At 50.2% G+C, this 16,423-nt stretch overlaps 1 protein-coding gene across 5 annotated transcripts; it reads left to right on the top strand.

The window, feature by feature from the left end:
• Window positions 1-4,214: 4,214 nt before the first annotated feature.
• CEP68 (centrosomal protein 68) lies at window positions 4,215-15,064 on the top strand. 5 transcript variants are annotated; one of them, XM_074537005.1, is made up of 7 exons: window positions 4,230-5,079; window positions 8,189-8,599; window positions 9,171-10,607; window positions 11,694-11,816; window positions 12,041-12,137; window positions 12,604-12,759; window positions 13,456-15,064. In XM_074537005.1, the coding sequence occupies exons 1-7, from the start codon at window positions 5,068-5,070 to the stop codon at window positions 13,485-13,487; spliced, it is 2,268 nt and encodes a 755-aa protein (XP_074393106.1). In that variant the 5' UTR covers window positions 4,230-5,067; the 3' UTR covers window positions 13,488-15,064. The 5 variants fall into 5 exon arrangements, with proteins under 5 accessions (XP_074393108.1, XP_074393109.1, XP_074393106.1 ...); XM_074537006.1 differs by lacking the exon at window positions 4,230-5,079 and adding an exon at window positions 5,668-5,720; XM_005489390.4 differs by lacking the exon at window positions 4,230-5,079 and adding an exon at window positions 5,728-6,479.
• Window positions 15,065-16,423: the final 1,359 nt, after the last annotated feature.

Raw genomic sequence — 16,423 nt, forward strand, 5'->3', positions numbered from 1 at the left:
CAGCCACCCAAGCAATGTGCTGGTCTCAGAACTGAGGGCCTGGGTTTGCCCTAAGTGGGTTTGATACAGCTTTCCCATTAAAAGTTACACATCTCCAAAGGGTGGAGTCTGTCCTGAGATGCACACACATAACATCACAAATCCAGGGAAAAACATCTGCTAGGTAAGGGTAGGTGGGTTAGCTTCAATCATTTAACTCCCAAAACAAATAAACAAGGGGGCAAAATTCACAAGAATTGCAAGCAACGAAAGAAAGAAGCAGAATTTGAAGGACCTGCCCATTTATGATTTGCAAATTGTGACTGGTGTTATGCCCTGGAATGTAAATCTTACAAAACCATCAATGTGGTGGTTTCCAAATAGCCCATCTGACTCCATGGTTGTGTCTTTGGCTTCTCACTTCCCAGCTGAACTAGCTCCCTTGTGGTCCTCTGGGACCAGAGCCTGGAACCATTCACATGTCAGCTTTGCATACAGGTTTTCTGAAGTCTTCTGGGGTGGTTGGCAGAGCCATAGTGGTTTGCCATATGAAACCCATAGAGATTTGTGAGACCCATGGAAAAGGTGGAATGATTGCTTGTCTTTAATGGGAGCTAAACTAAGCCTTAGGCTGAGTCCCAGGTGCCTCCAGCCAGACATTATCAGCCCTTGTTAGGCATTATTATGGATAAAGAGATGGTTTCCTATACTATTTCAACAAAGATATAAAAGATGGAGAAGTTTTAATTAAAGTTCATTGATTTTATTCTGGTTTTCTACCACCACCTACAAATCTGGCCACCTGCTTAGCAACTTCTTCATTTTGTTGGGTTTTTTGAAGAATTTTTTGGGAAAATACTCCTCACTTCTTTCTTCTAAGCTCTAGGCAGGCAACACACATTTCTCTTGTTCACATGAAAAGCATTTAAAAGTAAATTTATTACAAAAGCCACTGCTATTGTTCTAACTTAATATTTGCAGAGGAAATGCAATTATGGCCAATGAGCAGATTAATCCTTTTTTTTTAAATCCCCAGTTTGTCTGATTAAGGTAGATAGAACTATAGGAAAGTGCCTTGTGAGTTAAACAGAAGACAATATCATTTATTCTGCCCTGAAATTAATGGTTTGCTTCACACAGGTTGTGTGGTACAGCTGCACTAACTGGTCACCTTTAAAATGTGTAGGTTTGTTGGAAGTCAGATCTCTGCTATGTCCCCATTATAAGTATTAAAGTCTCTTTGAATCATTGTAGGAGGTATTACAGAAGGGGACTATGGTATTTATTTACATTCTATGCTCATTGTAGCCACCTGCACTGGTTCTCTTGTAGATTTCATTCACTCTCATGGAACCAGTTCTGTCCAGCCCCAATCATTTGTGTGCAACCTACACCACAAGGGGTGATGCCTGTGAATTCTTCACTAAATATCCCATTGTGGGGCAGTTGTTTAACAATCCTTAACAATCAATAGTTATTTTGTGATGATCCTTTGCTGCAGTCCCTCTTCCTGCCTGGTTGCAGAGGACAGAAATGGGAGATGTCTATCCTCTGCTGTCAGGGAGGAGGCTCTCCCTCAAGTGAGTTGTGTGTCCTGTGGTCTTAGAAATGGCTGAAATTATCAGTCCTAAATTTTTTTCTGGTGTCATTTGTTATAAATTCAAGCCATTCTTAGTCCCCCAGCTGTGCTATTTCTTCTGGCACTTACATAAATAGATGTTAATCTGTGCTAATCCCAATATTTATTTTACAAATCGCTGTGCTGATGCCTGGTTCCTGCAGATGCCAGCTCTAGTTCTGAAGAGCCTCTTGGTTCTGCTCAGAGAACATACAAAGGACAGAGGGCCAAGACATCCCAGCAATTAGAATGAAAAAGAACTTGTTCACATTTTCCCACCAAAAGCAGAAGTAAATCTCACATTTAGTAAGGCAACTTAATTCCAATTATTCCCTGCCCATTATAATTGGGCAGTGAATAATTGGAATTATTGATGAGTCAATAATTAATGAAGAGTTGCCATTGTCTCTTGACCACTTGGCTCCTATTTCTTTCACAGCACTTGTCACCTTCCTCAAAGGCAAAGCACCTGGATCACACCAACTCCATCCCATTCACCACCTTCTGCTCCACGGCTGCGGCCCTGATCTGCAGCCGTGTGAGTGTTTTAGGGGGCCTGGCTAGAGACAAGGAGGTGCCGTGAGGGAATACAACCCCCTGGAACCCCCCTGCCTTTGCGGGTACGCCTGCAATTGCAGGCGGGCTGGCCGGGCTGTGTTCGTGGAGCGATGGGCACATCGTGTGGCCACACAGGAGAAGTGCACGTCCTGGTTTTGACCTTTTCCCTGAGCTAAATCCTGCCACTCGCTCCAGCTGTGCAAACACGTGGTGAAAGGACTCAAACAGCCCAGCTCTAGCACCGGACAGCACACCCAACTCAGCACTTCCATGCTGACGTTAAAATACTTGCCACTCCAGTTTTCCCCCTGTTCTTCCTTAATCCTGCCTTCCATATTTCATTTGTCAGCTGCCATGGGTATGCTTCAGTTGTATTCTCAGATGGTTGTCCAAAGCCAGGAAGAAAATCAGCATTTCCTTTTTTAGGAAATATTCAGTAATAGTGCAGTGCTGATCTAGAGGAGCAATGGGAAGTCTGTAGGCTTCAGGCAATTCTTCTCATGGCTTTATAAAGAAATTAAAGTGACATGGCTGAGCTTGAACCTGCTTATATAGGCATTACCAGAGCAGCTGTCCAGCTGAATGAACAGGATTCCTACTGTAATTCCAGGACCATAAGTAGCTGATTAGTGACATCAAATGTCAGAACAGAGAAAATCTGCAGGCCTTACCTGGAGAAGAAGGTCTGGGCAAATGGAAAACTGCAGGGCTGAAATTCACAGCAACATCAGAAAAATTGAGAGAGAGTCGGGGAAACAGAGGCTGGAATTAACCTAGATAAGGGTAATTACCTGCACTTCTGCTGGTGGGAAACGGTAGGTGAAGGAGCAGGATCAGGAAGTCACAGGCAGTCAGAAGCAGGAGTCCTGTGCTGTGAACAAGGCAGATCCTGTTCCAGGCTGTGTAAGCAGGATCACAGCCTGTAAGCAGGATCACAGCCTGGAATACCCCATCGGTTCTGCCTAAGTACAGCCAAACCCATGCTGGAGCTTTGGATCAGTGTTGGGCTTCAAAGAAATGTGGTCCAAAGAATGAGAATGAAGTGAGAACAGAGAGAATGGTCCAAAATGTGGAAATCCTGACCTCTGGGGAAAGGAAAAGGCTAACAAGCCTTGAGAAGGACAGACACTTTTCAAAGAAGGGTTAGGCAGCCCAAACAGAGTCCTGAGCAGTTTGTACCAAGACTAATTGATATTGTTATCAGTCAAGGAAGAGATAGGTTAGGTCCAAGCCCTGTATTTGCTGACGTCACATCCATCCCAAACATTTGCATTGTGAGACTGAAATTTGATGCTGAAGCTAGTGCAGATGCTATGCAAGAACATACGGTGCACCTCCAGGCTTCAGGTTTCATCCCAGAGAGCTGGTTGTCTGCCTTGTAGCTTGAAACCCTTCAGGGCAGAAAGAAGTGACACACTGATGTGCCAAAGAGCTGGATAACTGCAGGTCACTGCAGTTAGGGCATACTAAAACTCTGAACACATACAGCTGGTGTTGATGATGGGTCCAGTTCTGTGCAAAAAATATGCATATTCTCACCACCAAAGGAACTTCTCATATATCAGAAGTACACTGCTTTCAAGTCTGATCATCATAAGGAAGCTCTAGTTCATGTCATAGATATGGAGATTACTGATGAGTTGTTGCATCCACAGTTGCACAGGTGCATTGTCTTTGCTGGAAAAACCCAAGTTTGAAGGAATCCTGAGGTCTCAAATCAGCAAGAAAATATCCTTGTTATTCCTTGCCAGCCTTGAGTGAGCTTGGGTGGGAGTTTGGCTGGGTTGACCCTCTATTACAGATCAAATAAGCCAGTTTCCCTTCAGCAAAGTTCCTAACAAAGATGGCCAGATGCCAGCAGAAGAAAATCAGTATTGTCCCCCTGAATTTCTTAAGAAACCTCTCCTTTAGATCACCAGCTGATTCCCCCCTTGTTTATTGACACCACTCAGCCCAAGGGGAGGGGAAGGTTTCTGGGCCGTTCCTGCAGACATCCTGGCACTTGTTTGATGGGGGCGGAACAGGACGCAGACCTTTCCTGCTGGGCCCGGCTGCTATTCAGCTCCCAGAACAATGCCTGGCAGCTTCCGAGGAATTTACACCGGCTAAAAACAGCCCAGCCTGGGCATGAATCACGGCCCATCCGTGTTTGCTTCCGCCTTTCCACTCACAGGCCTGAGATCAGCACGGCCCCTACTGGCAGGCAGACGGCTCCCTGGAGAATGAGCAATAAACAACATTTCACAGGGATTTTCTTTCACAAGGGCTTTGCCTGTGTGAACGCCAATAAAAAGGCAGCTCTAGAAAGTGTGCATCCGGGGCAGAGGGATGTGCAGCCTGCAGGAAGACTTGCTGTAACATTCATCAAAGAAACCCCAAATACAGAAATACTACACAGGAGCAGAGAAGATCCTGGATCTTTCCTGGCTGTGAGTTCTTCTGAGAGTTCTGCTGTGAGTTCTACTGCAGACTTACAGCTCTGCTTCTTGAAGCAGCCCCGGAAAAGATATTGCCACTGTTTCTCTAGGGAGCAAAATGTAAATAAGCCAGCTCCTCGATATAAATGGGGCTGGCTCCAGTGGGTGCAGCAGAATAAACCAAGCCATTGGGAATCTGGACCATAACGCTGGGATGGCAGGCCCGGAGCAGGCTGCAGGACCAGGGAGTGTGCTCAGGACCAAAGCACAGGCCAGGGACTTGGGGTAGCTGTACTGCTCCCCTCACCCTGCTGCCAAGCTGATGAGCAAATCCAGGATGTCTCTTTGGTCCTTCCTGGCCTAAAGCTGGGAACAATATTGTCCATAAAGCGCTTTATCAGACACTTGACCTCTAGAAAATCGCAGCATTAGCCAAGAAATAATCTCCAGGAGCAGGTGACATGGACAAAAACCGGAATCAGCCAATGGACAACAATGAAGAGAAAGGTTAGTATTTGTGCACGACATGGGAACTTGTCAGGGTATGTCCACTCCAGCCTCCAAGGAAGGTCTGGCCAGGTACAAACCCCAGAGCAGCCTGCTTTACAGCGTGGCCTGGGGATCTTCCCAGAAAGCCGCCCCGAGGGCAGGGCACGGCCGGCATCCCACAGTGATCACCCCCAGGGGAGGCCTGGCACCGGCACCGCCTCCCGCAGCCGTGCCTGGGGGACACCGGGACCCCTCGGCCGTGGAGCGGGCAGCCGCCGCCCACGCAGGGCCCGTTTCAGTCGGTTCGCAGCGCGGTGACGCTGCCGGGGCACAGCTCCGCCCCGGGAAGGTCAATAGCGGTACAAGGAAACACCCTGTAGTTGACACGAGCTCCTCACGTTCCCGGTGCCCGGCGGGACCCGGGCCAGGCCCTGAGGGCCGGGGCGGGGCCAGGGCGGGCCAGGGCGGGCCAGGGGGCGGGGCCTCGCGTGTCGCCCCCGCCCTTCCCGCGCCGGGGTCAGCGCCGGCCGCGGGGCGGGGCTGCCTCCGAGCTCCGCTCCCATTGGCTGCCGGGCGGCGGGGGCGCGCGCGCTGACGCATCCGGCGCTGCCATTGGCTGCGGGCGCGGAGGGGGCGGGGCGGGGCCGGGCCGGCGTTCGGTGAGTGGGGGCCAGGGCGCGGCGTGAGGGGGCCCTGGGGGGGATCCCGGGGGTCCCGGCCTCGTTCCCTTTGGAACCCCGGTGCCCCCGGGCGCGGCGCCTCCTCGGCCTCTTTGCCTGTACTTCTTGTCTTTTTGGTTAATTGCCGTTTTTTTCCAGCGGCGGGCAGAAAGCGGGCAAGGAGAGGAGCAGAGAATAGCAACCCTCCGAATCCCGCAGGCCTGAGGGGCGAGAGCCGTGTGGGTTTTTCCCCAGAACAAGCCCAGAAATGCTCCCCAGGCAAAGCGGAGCTGGCGGGAGACGGAAATTCCATCAGCATCCGCTGCGCTCAGTGCATTCCGTCAGGCAGGCGATCCCAGGGGCGGCGGGGGCGCTCCTTGGGCAGAGCCCTCCTTGTCCGGCCGCCCTTGTGCCGGCGGGTCCCTTCTGAGGGCCTGAGACAGCTCGGGATCGCTTTTCAGGAGAGATCCCCGCGGACCTTCCCTTTGAAATGAATGAATTAGCCCCACTGTCTTCTCTTATCTAAAACCACGGGTATCATTTCTGTGAGACAATGCAGGGCTTGGCTGTTCGGGCTGTTTTCCTGTGCTTTTGAGGCCAGTGGAAAGTTTCCACCGTGCCTATAGCTGTGGTCCTGCATCCCTCCTCAGTCCTGCCCGAGGATTTGGGATTGCTCGTTCCTGTCGCCAGGGTTAATCTGGATGCGTCGCTGCCACTGGCAACCTGACCTCTGAGTGTTTTTGGGCTTGTTGGAAAATGGTGAGAAAGCTCGTTCGCTAGACGCTCGTGTAGCTGGGAGTTGCACTTAGCGGCAGTAGTGTTCTCGCTTTGTAGTTAAATATGATTTTTTGTTGTTAAATATGACCTTTTGCCCGGTTGTTCTGTGTGCGGCATCCCCGTCTCGGTTGTGTCCGGGTGTGGTTCGGATATCCAGCTGCCTCTGAAGTTAATTGAAATCAGCTGCCCGAATTAGAGCCTTTGGAAAATGCAGTGAGATCTCTGGTGTCCCTTTAAATACCCGTACAAATCCTGCAGTAAGCAGATTTACTCTCACTCCTGTGTATTGGCAGGTTTCCTGGTTTCCCTTTAGCATCCAATTAGCTTCTGGAGATTTAATGAACCTGTGAACCAGCACTTGCTCTTTTTTTAAAGACCAATGGCACGGTAGAAATGTAAATCACTGCTTGCTGCCTCCATAAGATAACAAATGATCTTAACTTCAGAATATTTGCCCTCCTCCACACAGTCAGGAAAGTAACAGATGGGTCATGACCTGTAAGTTTTATTTTATGTTCCTTAACGCATGTTTTTCAGATTTAAGGTCAAACTTTGGTGGTTTTTACAGTTGTTTTTTCTGGGCTGACACCTGACCCAAACCACCAAATCTGGTGGAGGTAAAGATGTTCAAATTTGAATTTATTGTGGCATCTTAAAAATAAAGCTGTCCTGAGGCCAACTTTTGGTTACAGCACAGTCACTTTTAAACTTTAGAGGCAGCTTTGATGCTTTATTAAGTTTTTCTGTCTTTTATACATATATTTTAAGTCACATAACAGGGGCAGATTTATTGATGACATTTTCCCAACAACCCCACCTCTTTGTGTGGAGATCCAGCCTTTCCGAGGGCAAGTATCATCTCGTTTCCCACTTCCAAGTATTGTCTGGGAATTCTTTCTCGCCTCTTTTTTTTTTTTTTTAATAATTTAAATTTCATTTTAGTTGAGTTTGCTGTGGGTGCTGGGGGAGGGAGTACCAGCAGAACCACTCTGCTGGCATTTCCCTGCTGCCAGCACCTTGGTTTGGGCTCGAGCTGCTGGAGGAGACTCTGTTGGGTCTCCTTCATTTGGCTCCGGGGTTATCCTGCAGCAGCTCCTCACTCAAGCCCAGTCAGTGCCAGTATTTCCATTGATTAATTTACCAAAGAGTTAATTTCATGAATTGAGGTAGAAGCTGCAGAGCTGAGCTCCAGGTTTGAGTTTCGCAGCCTCCTACCTCCCTCTCTAACTTTTATAGCTGCTTCTTGCTTCTGGGTGGCTTCTGCTTCAAGGTTTTGGGTTTGTATCTTTAGAAAACACTCAGCTTTCCACCCCAACAGCCTCAGGGCTCAGCCACACCGGGAAGTGCTTCATGTCCTGGTTAAGGATGTCTCACTCGAGCCCAGTGAGCTCATGGGGCACAGAGTGTTGGGGACATTGGCCATCACTGCCTGGTGTAAAGCCCAGGTTTGTTCTTGGCACGGCCAGAGCTGGAATGAGATTTTCCCTGTGTGTCACATCCTCAGAAGCAGAAAATGCTGCTGAGATGGGAGGGTTTGCTCTCACCACTGTCCCACCTGGTGCACCAAGATGCTTCTTTATGAATTTCGGGGTCTCACCCCAATCTTGCTTCAGCTCTTTGTTATTGGGCAAGCCCGGTTTCCTGGCACGGAGACAAGGGGGACACTGAGATGCTGTTGCTGTGTGTTCCAGAGAGCCCGAGGAAGGAGCTCTGTGCCGATGGCCGTGGGTGTGGGCAAATCGCCTTCTGAGGAGTCCCTGAGCGGGCAGGCCGAGGGCGATGGGCGGTGGGACGGCGCAGACACGGAGACGGAATTCCCGGAGCCGCCAGGGAGCCTGCACCACCTTCTGGGCACAGAGGAGGCCAAGCCCAGCCAGCGAGGGACAGAGGGGGTGGCAGTGAGCAGGCACGGTCACAAGGCCACTGATGTCACCCACGGAGGCTCCAGCTGCCACCCAGACGTGTCTTCAGCATCTGCACCCGGATTTCCCAGAGCAAGAGCAAACTCCTCAGGGAAAGGGTTGTTGGTGGATAGAGCTGCTGATGGTGGCCCTGTGCCTTGTCGAGTTGGCCACTGGTTCCTCTCCTCAGAAGAGCAGCAGGTGAGAGGGTTTGCACCTACAGGTGGGAGGGTTTGTAGCTGCAGGTGAGAGGGTTTGTAGCTGCAGGTGGGAGGGTTTGTACCTACAGGTGGGAGGGTTTGTACCTGCGGGTGTTGCTGCACCACCAGAAAGTCCCAGGAGTTTGTCAGGGCTCTCCCAGCAAGGGCTTTCCATCTCTCCCAGACAGAGTGTTCCCTGTCTAGGCTAAGATGTGTGGTGGGGAGGGGCTTGGGCTCCAACACCCAAGCTGTAGCTTCCATTCCAAGTGGCCAGTGCAGAGCTGGGAACTTGCTCAGGACAGTGCACTTTAGATAAGCCTCTTGCTGCTGGATGGCCCGTGCAGCTTCCCAAGCCCTTGAGATGCCTTTCCTTAAAAGCAAGCCCTGCTCTGAGCAGCTGCAGGCCATCCCACAGAGGGAACGGGGTTCCACTTCCAGCCTCAGCTCATGGCAGGTCCAGGTTGGGCTTTCATCTCCATATCCCAGCACAAAGGACCCTTTTGTCTGGATGCTGTGCTTCATTTCCTGCATGTCTCTCTCTCCCTTTCCTTTTCCATCCCGCCCTTGAGCAGGTGAAGGATTCAGGTGGTTGGTGCCCGGTGTCCAGCCCTGCCAGCTCTGCCGAGGAGAGCATCCCTGCTGGCAGCCGCCACGATGCCCACGTTGGCCGTCGGAGGCAAAGTCTGGGAGCTCCGTCCCCGTGTCCCTCCACGGCGGAGCTCCTGCGGCCCCAAACCCCGCCCAGCCCCGAGAGCGCCCTGCGGAGCCGCTCCGTGCTGAGCCTCTCTGCCCTGTCCTCAGAAGGGAGCGGCCCCTCCGAGGAGCCGTGCGGCAGCGTGCCGGGCAGCACGGCTGTGCCCTCTGCGGGCAGCACGGCTGCCCAGGACCTGCGCTGCCCATGGCGGGAGGAAGGCAGGGCCCTGCAGAGGCGGGAGCCCCCCGGGCCCCTGCTCGGTTACCGCGGCTCCGTGGGGCGCGTCCGGGAGATCTCCTCCTACCAAGCCGATTACTGGGCCTGTGCCATTCCGGATTCACTGCCCCCATCTCCGGACCGCAGCTCACCCCACTGGGACCCCCACAAGGAGTACGAGGACTTGCTGGACTATGCTTACCCACTGAAGCCGAGGTACAAGCTGGGAAGGATACCAGAGCCTTTCCTCCATGACTCAGGAATAGGTCTGGACAGCTTTTCTACTTCTCCTGAGGGCGTGTCCAGGTCCACCAGCATCTACAGCCGAGCTGGGCAGGCTCGGGGAAGCAGAGAAAACGGACTTTGGGAGTTTGTGGCCTCTGCAGAGAGATTCTCCACCCCAAGGCCTGGAAAAAGAGCCTGTTCAGGAGCTGTCTCATGCTTTGAGCCTTCACCTATTGCCAAAGCATTATTTGGAAGGAGTTCTTCCTCTCACCTTTCCAGAGGTTTTGCTAAGGATGTAAGGGTGGAATCATCTGGGCCAAGCTCCCCTGGGTGCCCTGCTGCCGAGGGGAGAAGCTGGGATACCAGAGGAAGCCCAAACTACACAGGGCAGGTGGAAAGCACCAGGAGGTTTTTACCCACCACAGGAGTGCTCCCCCTGAGGAAGGAGTGGGAGACTGATGAAGAATTTCTCTCCCTGCCTCCGAGACTGAAGGAGCTGGAAAGGCTGGCTCAGTTTTTGTCCAATCTTTCTTTAACTATAAGGATGCCTGGGCGTGACCACCACAACCTTCCACACCAGAGCACCAGCAAGGAGCCCCTTTCATCTAGGCTGGCTCCTTTTGAGGAAGGGAGAGGTGGGGATGACCGAGGGAATGCTGAGGGTTATGCTGGGCTCTGGCGGCACCGCAGCTCCCGAAAGCCCAGCTGGGAAAACACAGAATCGTGTGGCTGGAGCCACAGGGATCCTCCCTGCGGGCTTCATCTGCCAGCTGCTCTCAGGGACACACAGGATGGGATCTGCCTGGATGAACCACGGGTCAAGGGGCATCCAAAGAAGAGCCAGCAGAGCGAGTCCCTTATCCAGTGTGTTAAGGTAGGCTGAGACCAGAAATAAAGTTTATTCCGGGAAGATCTCACATAAAGTGTGCCTGTCTTTATGGCAGGATTAATTAAAGCTTCCCGTTCTGCATGATGTGTCCTGCCTGGCAGCTGGAGGTAATTTATGCAGGGGGGCTCAGCAGAGCAGATAATTCCTTCTGATGGAGCAGGAGCCCATCTTGCCTTCCCTGGGGCTCAGTGTCACAGGCCGGGCTGGGTGCAGATGTCAGCTGGGTCCCCCAGCCCACACGTCCTGCAGTGCTGCTGCACTGGGCAGGAGCTGCAGCAACTCCTAAGGGTTTCCTGGTTGTTTTGTGGATTATTAAATTCATCCCAGCACTGTGATCCCACCCTCCTCTCCATCTTCTTCCCACCCCAGTCCTGGGATGAATTTGGAAACGATGCTAGGCTGTGTGCACAGGAGTGTTGTCATGCACATAGCTGCAAACTCATCTCCTCCTCTGGTATGGAAATAACTCTGTTGATTTAAAAGCATCTTCTCTGTATTTGTCACGCCAAATTGTAATGCCAGAGAAAAGCACTGCTTTATGGCAAACTCCTGAGGAGCAGGAACAGGTCTTGAGCCTGATTTTGGTGCCAGCAGAGGCCCCTGGGTTTCATGCAGCATCTTACAAAAATAATCCCTTACCGAGACGCTTTAAAAATAAATGAAAGCACTTAATTGAACGAGACAATCCCTTGGGGAAACCAGCTGCAAATTAACTGTATGGCTCTGGTGAAGAGGATGAGGATACCTCCTGTGCTGGGAGGCGGTGGAGGCCAACCTCTCCTTCAGCCTGGGTGCTACCAGCCTCCAGCACCTCTCCATGCAGACATTTCATGCTGGCCCTCAATTTTTGCCACTCAGTGAGTGCTGGAGCTGTTCAGGAGTTTAAGGTTTTTTTGCCTTTTTCCCACTGGACTCTTGGTTTCCCAAGCTTAGGGATGTTTGTGTTCCAGGGTCAGGGAGAAGCAGGGAACAGATGCTTTCCAAACACCACTGGCTCACCTCTTCATGTCCCTGCGCTGTGTCTGTTGCAGAAATAGACCAGTGACCCCTTTTTTATGCTTTGTTGAGCAGATGTTTTGCTGCCAGCTGGAAGAGCTGATCCACTGGCTGTACAGCGTGGTGGATGTCACCGGCAGCTGGGTGCCACCCTCGCCAGATGCCGACAGCGTGTTGGCATCGCTGCACCACTACCTGGTGGGTGTCACCCTTGCTCTGCCTCCTCCCCTCTCCTGTGCTGCAGGCAGCAAGCAGTGGGAGCCAGGCATCACTGGAATGGTCCAGGGTGCTCTGCGTTTGCCAAGCCAAATTTGGGAGCACCAGGAACCTGCTTGGCGGAAACTGCTCCCTGGGCAACCTGCCACAGGTGTGTGTTTCAAAAACCCTCCTAAGAAACGCTTCTCTTCTCCTTGCCGTGCCAGGAGTTCAGGAAGGATGTGGCCGACCACCGGAGCCTGACTGAGAGCGTGCTGGAGAGGGGAGAGGCTCTCCTGGACTGCATGGCATCGAATTCCCCAGGTGAGGAGGAGCCCTAATGTGGGGCTGCTCATGGACACAGGTGATGCTGGCCAGGGCATCTGCCCCCCAGAATCCCTGACCCAGCCTGGCCAGCACCACAGCACACAGGGTGGTTGCTCTGGTGATTTGGGAGAAGGGATTTCTAAGGGGTGGGCTGTAGGTGCAGTCACCAAAGGGGTTTTAGAGGTCAAGTGCTGTGTTATGGATGGGCTTTCTTGCACACTTCCAAAGGTTTTCTCTAGGACCCCCTATTTCTGCATCTTCATGATGAACCTGGAGCCTACTGGGTCAGTCCCCACCGCCTGCCAATGCTGCATCAACATGGGGATGGGATGAACAGCACGTTACTGATTTTTAACACTTGATTTCCTTCCAAAGTCTGCCTGGACCAGCAGAACTGTCAGCTCTGACAGACACTGAATTATCGTATTCCTGTCACCTCCCTTCAGGCATTTTTGCTTTCCAGCTCTGAAGGACACGCTGGCTCTGATTGCCAAACAGTCGGAGGAGCTGGAAAGCCACGCAGAGCACCTGTACAAGTCCCTGCTGGCTGCTGTGGGCCCCATGCGGGGCAGGGACGCGGGGCAGGACACGGGGGATGCAGCACACGGCTGCTCCCTGGGTAAGCAGGGGCAAAGCAGCCTGGCTGCAGCGGCACAGAGGGGAAGAAGCACAGCAAGAGAAACTCTCCAATTAGCAAACACCAAACATCAGGCTCCATTGTTATTCCTTTGATTCTGTTTGGGAAGCCTGAGAAGGCAGCAGGGAGACTCAAAATAGACGCCTGGTCGTGTTTAACCGTTTCAGGGAAAGAGCAGGGCGGGTGAACCAGCTGATGAAACCCAAGAGCACGAGGGGAGCGGCGGCAGCTCCGCAGGGACTGGGCAGGCAGGTCCCTGTCACTCAGGACTGGGGGATGGCAGCAGGCCAGCACAGACACCTGCTCTGCCCAGATCCCTTGCACAGCACAGGGGAGATGAGGAAGGCTACATTCTGGTTTTGTATTTTCTCAGAAACATTCTGGTTGCAGTATAATGGTGGGGAAGGGAAGCAAGTGATTTCAGGTATAGGGGCTGGAAAACTTGTTTGCTTATTTCGTGACCATCTCCCTTCAAAGAAAACTGGAGGCAAGTGTTTCAGGGGTGCCAGCCTCTTAGAAGAGAAAAACAGTGTCTTAAGTAGCGTTATGGTTTTTGAATTGCTGCCTCTACCTAGCTGTACCCTCTGCACTGGTGAGATGGGGGAATAGAGCATGGGGCTTTCTTTCTTTGTCAGACTGCAGGCAAAGCACAGCACCAAACACCTCACTTTATTTCAGGTGCTGCCTCTGTCAGACCTAGGCTGCCTTAGCCCATCTCAGGAGGGCTGAGAAGAATTGCAGCAAGCACCAAACCACCTCCATCCTCTCCAGAGACGCCAAAATCTGTGTCCAGTTGCCCACGGGGCCGATTGCAGCGTGGGTTTGTGCCATGGCTTGAGAAAGGTGCTCCATACAGCAGGTGTGCTGGGATGTCCAGAGTTGTGTAAGGAATGTACAGCTGGCCTTTTCTGGTTTGTTTTTTTTAATAGCTTCCCTTTTTTATTGAAGTGGGCTGTTCTGTGTGAGCAAAATGTCGGGAAGTTTTTTAACTGAGCAATCCATAGTGTGCCGTGCGCTCTCTAAGTAAAGCCGTGTGATTTTAATAGCCCTGTTCTCATGGTTTGTTTATGCTCGTCAAAAATAGGTGTGAGAAGCCAAGAAATAGCAACTCCTTCTGGTTCTTGGGAGCAAACTCAAGGCCTGTTTATAATTACCACTCCCTGCTGAAGTAGAGCCTACTTAACTTTCAATTTTGTTATTCATAAACACAAAAAGCTGTAATAATGAATCCAAATAAAATAATAAACAAGGGAGTTCAGGCAGGGAGGAGCCAGGTTCTGTGTAACCTGCTGCTGGCAGGAGCTGGGTTAGTGCTGTGCTGGTTTCCTGGGGTGAAGTTGTGCCTCCCCCCTTCCAGCTACTGCAGTTAAGTCACTGCTGAGAACATTCATCAAGGGTTTCCACACCCTTTCCCCAACAGAAAAAGGGCAGCTCTGAAGCTGCATAAGGTAAGTGGCCAAAAAAAGTCACAGAATGTGGTACTTGGCTTTAATTAACCTTTAACCTGAACAGCAGTGATGTATTCTGCACAAGCACACAATGACTTCCTCCCATTCCTATGAACAGAACAGAGAGAAGTTTCTGTTCTGTACAAGTAGAAGGTGAAAGCAAAGTTAAACTGAAGCAGTTACAGCAAATAATTCGTTGGGGTTTGTGGGGGAGGGTTGGTATTCTCCCATCTTTTACATCCTTGGCTTGAAGGGCAAATTTTCTGGCCCATTGTGGCAAAAACATTCAATATTTCGGCTCACAGGTAAGAAACAACAGTGCCTTTTCCCAGGAGTTGCAGGCCTGCTCTACCCTCATCACACAGCTCGGCCTGACAAGCCCAGGCTTCAGCACAGAACAGCACCAGCCCAGTGACCCAGTGGTGACTGAGGGGGAAACAAAGAACCACCAAACACCTGGTGTAGCCCAACTGGTTTTGCAATGCTTTTATTACTGTATATATTAACATTGGTTTGGATAGTATGTAGCAGGCATCTCGACATTGAAGTTCATTTGTGCACTCTCTGCAGGGAAGATGTTTTACCCTCAACACACCACCTTCTGCTTCACTTCCTGATCTCAGCAGCACTCACTGCTCCTCCTGCTCCTGAGGAGCAGCAGGTCACATTTATAATGAATTATACCAACAAGCACATCTCTACTAGAAAGCACATCACTTTATTGTGAAGGTCTCAAGTGGAAGAGTTCAACTTAACCATGACAATACTTTATGTATTACAATTGCCTGTTGATTTATGCAACTATGTTGAAGAAAGCTGTTAGCCAAAGTCACCCCCCCCCCCAAAAAAAAATAATCAGAGGATATTTGCACCAGTTTTAGTTTATACCTCACAACATACCTAGGCTATATTTTTACTATCACAGGGTGTATTTACTACTAGGGGAATGTTACATGGTCTTTCAAACATGAGACTATTTACAGAATAGGCTGAACATTTGAGTTTAGATAAAGCTGAACAATTTTACATGTATAGGAAGTGTTATAGGCTAGCTTTCCTGTGGCTTTTAGCTAGACATCAGGCACTAATGATTTGATTAGCTCTGTACAAAGAATCACACACCATCCAAAACCTCTTGGCTGCTGGTTAGTTCCAAATTGTTTGAGAAAGCGCCTACTTTGAGCAACAGTATGGTGGGGGCCTTGCTATCCCCATGTCACCCTCCTGGTGCCTCACTGCAGAAGGGATAGAAGCTAAGCTGTTGCACTAAGTCAGAAGGTACTGATTAAAAGAGGATGGAATTAACAGTATATAGAAAAGACATAATATACTGGTAGAAAGTCATACCTCCTCAAGGTTTCACTGAAATCATTCATGTTAGGGAAACACTGTTCTCTCCCCTGCTATGCAAAGCTGACGGGAATTCCCTACAAAGAGTCCTTGAGAAATAAATTAAGTTCCAAGACTAAGTTAGGGAACTGTTGTACATTCAGAGTGCATTATGCCTCATGAACCTTGGCTGGGTGTTTCTGGTACAGCACTCGTGCCTTAAGCACCATGACAGCTCAGGCTTTGGGGCCACAGTCACTGGGCGAGTTGCAGGGAAGGTCTGAGAGCCATGGCTGCACACACAGATATGGTGTTTTGTGCACAATGCAAGCCTGATTTCCCCCTTAGCCATACAAATTAAGACAATATTTATCACCATACAGTTTGATATTACTTCCAATAAGTACAATATTTATTAAACATTTCTTCAGTTTTGTTACATATTGTGCAACAAATTACAATATTCTGCAGCCACAAATTATATGCAGAGTATGAAGAAACTATTAATCAGATAGTGTGATCTCTCCATTTATAATTCTACAAGAAGGAACTAGCAAATCAGATCTTACATATATCTTACTAAATTTTATGCATGGAAAGTGACAGACACTGTTGTGCTGTTTGATACAAAATGGCTAAACTTCATCTTCAGAAGACTAAACCTGACATCTAAACATGCCAATAGAAACATCAAAACAAAAATACATCCTAACCAACCACAGGAAACAGTCTGGTATCAGGAAAAGCAACAAGGATTACACGTTTATAAACCAGCACACAAAGGTTTAAAACAGTTCTGAAAATGAAGTTAGCTGTCTTGAGTCAAGGGAATAAAAAAAGTCAGTATTGACCATTTACAATCTCTGACC

The sequence above is a fragment of the Zonotrichia albicollis genome, chromosome 3 (assembly GCF_047830755.1).
Source record: "Zonotrichia albicollis isolate bZonAlb1 chromosome 3, bZonAlb1.hap1, whole genome shotgun sequence".
Taxonomy (NCBI): Eukaryota; Metazoa; Chordata; class Aves; order Passeriformes; family Passerellidae; genus Zonotrichia; species Zonotrichia albicollis.

Bases quoted from the DNA above. Each gene is read 5' to 3' on its own strand.
- CEP68 (XM_074537005.1), top strand. The intron at 8,600-9,170 runs GTGAGAGGGTTT...GCCCTTGAGCAG, and splicing joins TCTCCTCAGAAGAGCAGCAG to GTGAAGGATTCAGGTGGTTG. The intron at 10,608-11,693 runs GTAGGCTGAGAC...TTTGTTGAGCAG, and splicing joins CCCTTATCCAGTGTGTTAAG to ATGTTTTGCTGCCAGCTGGA.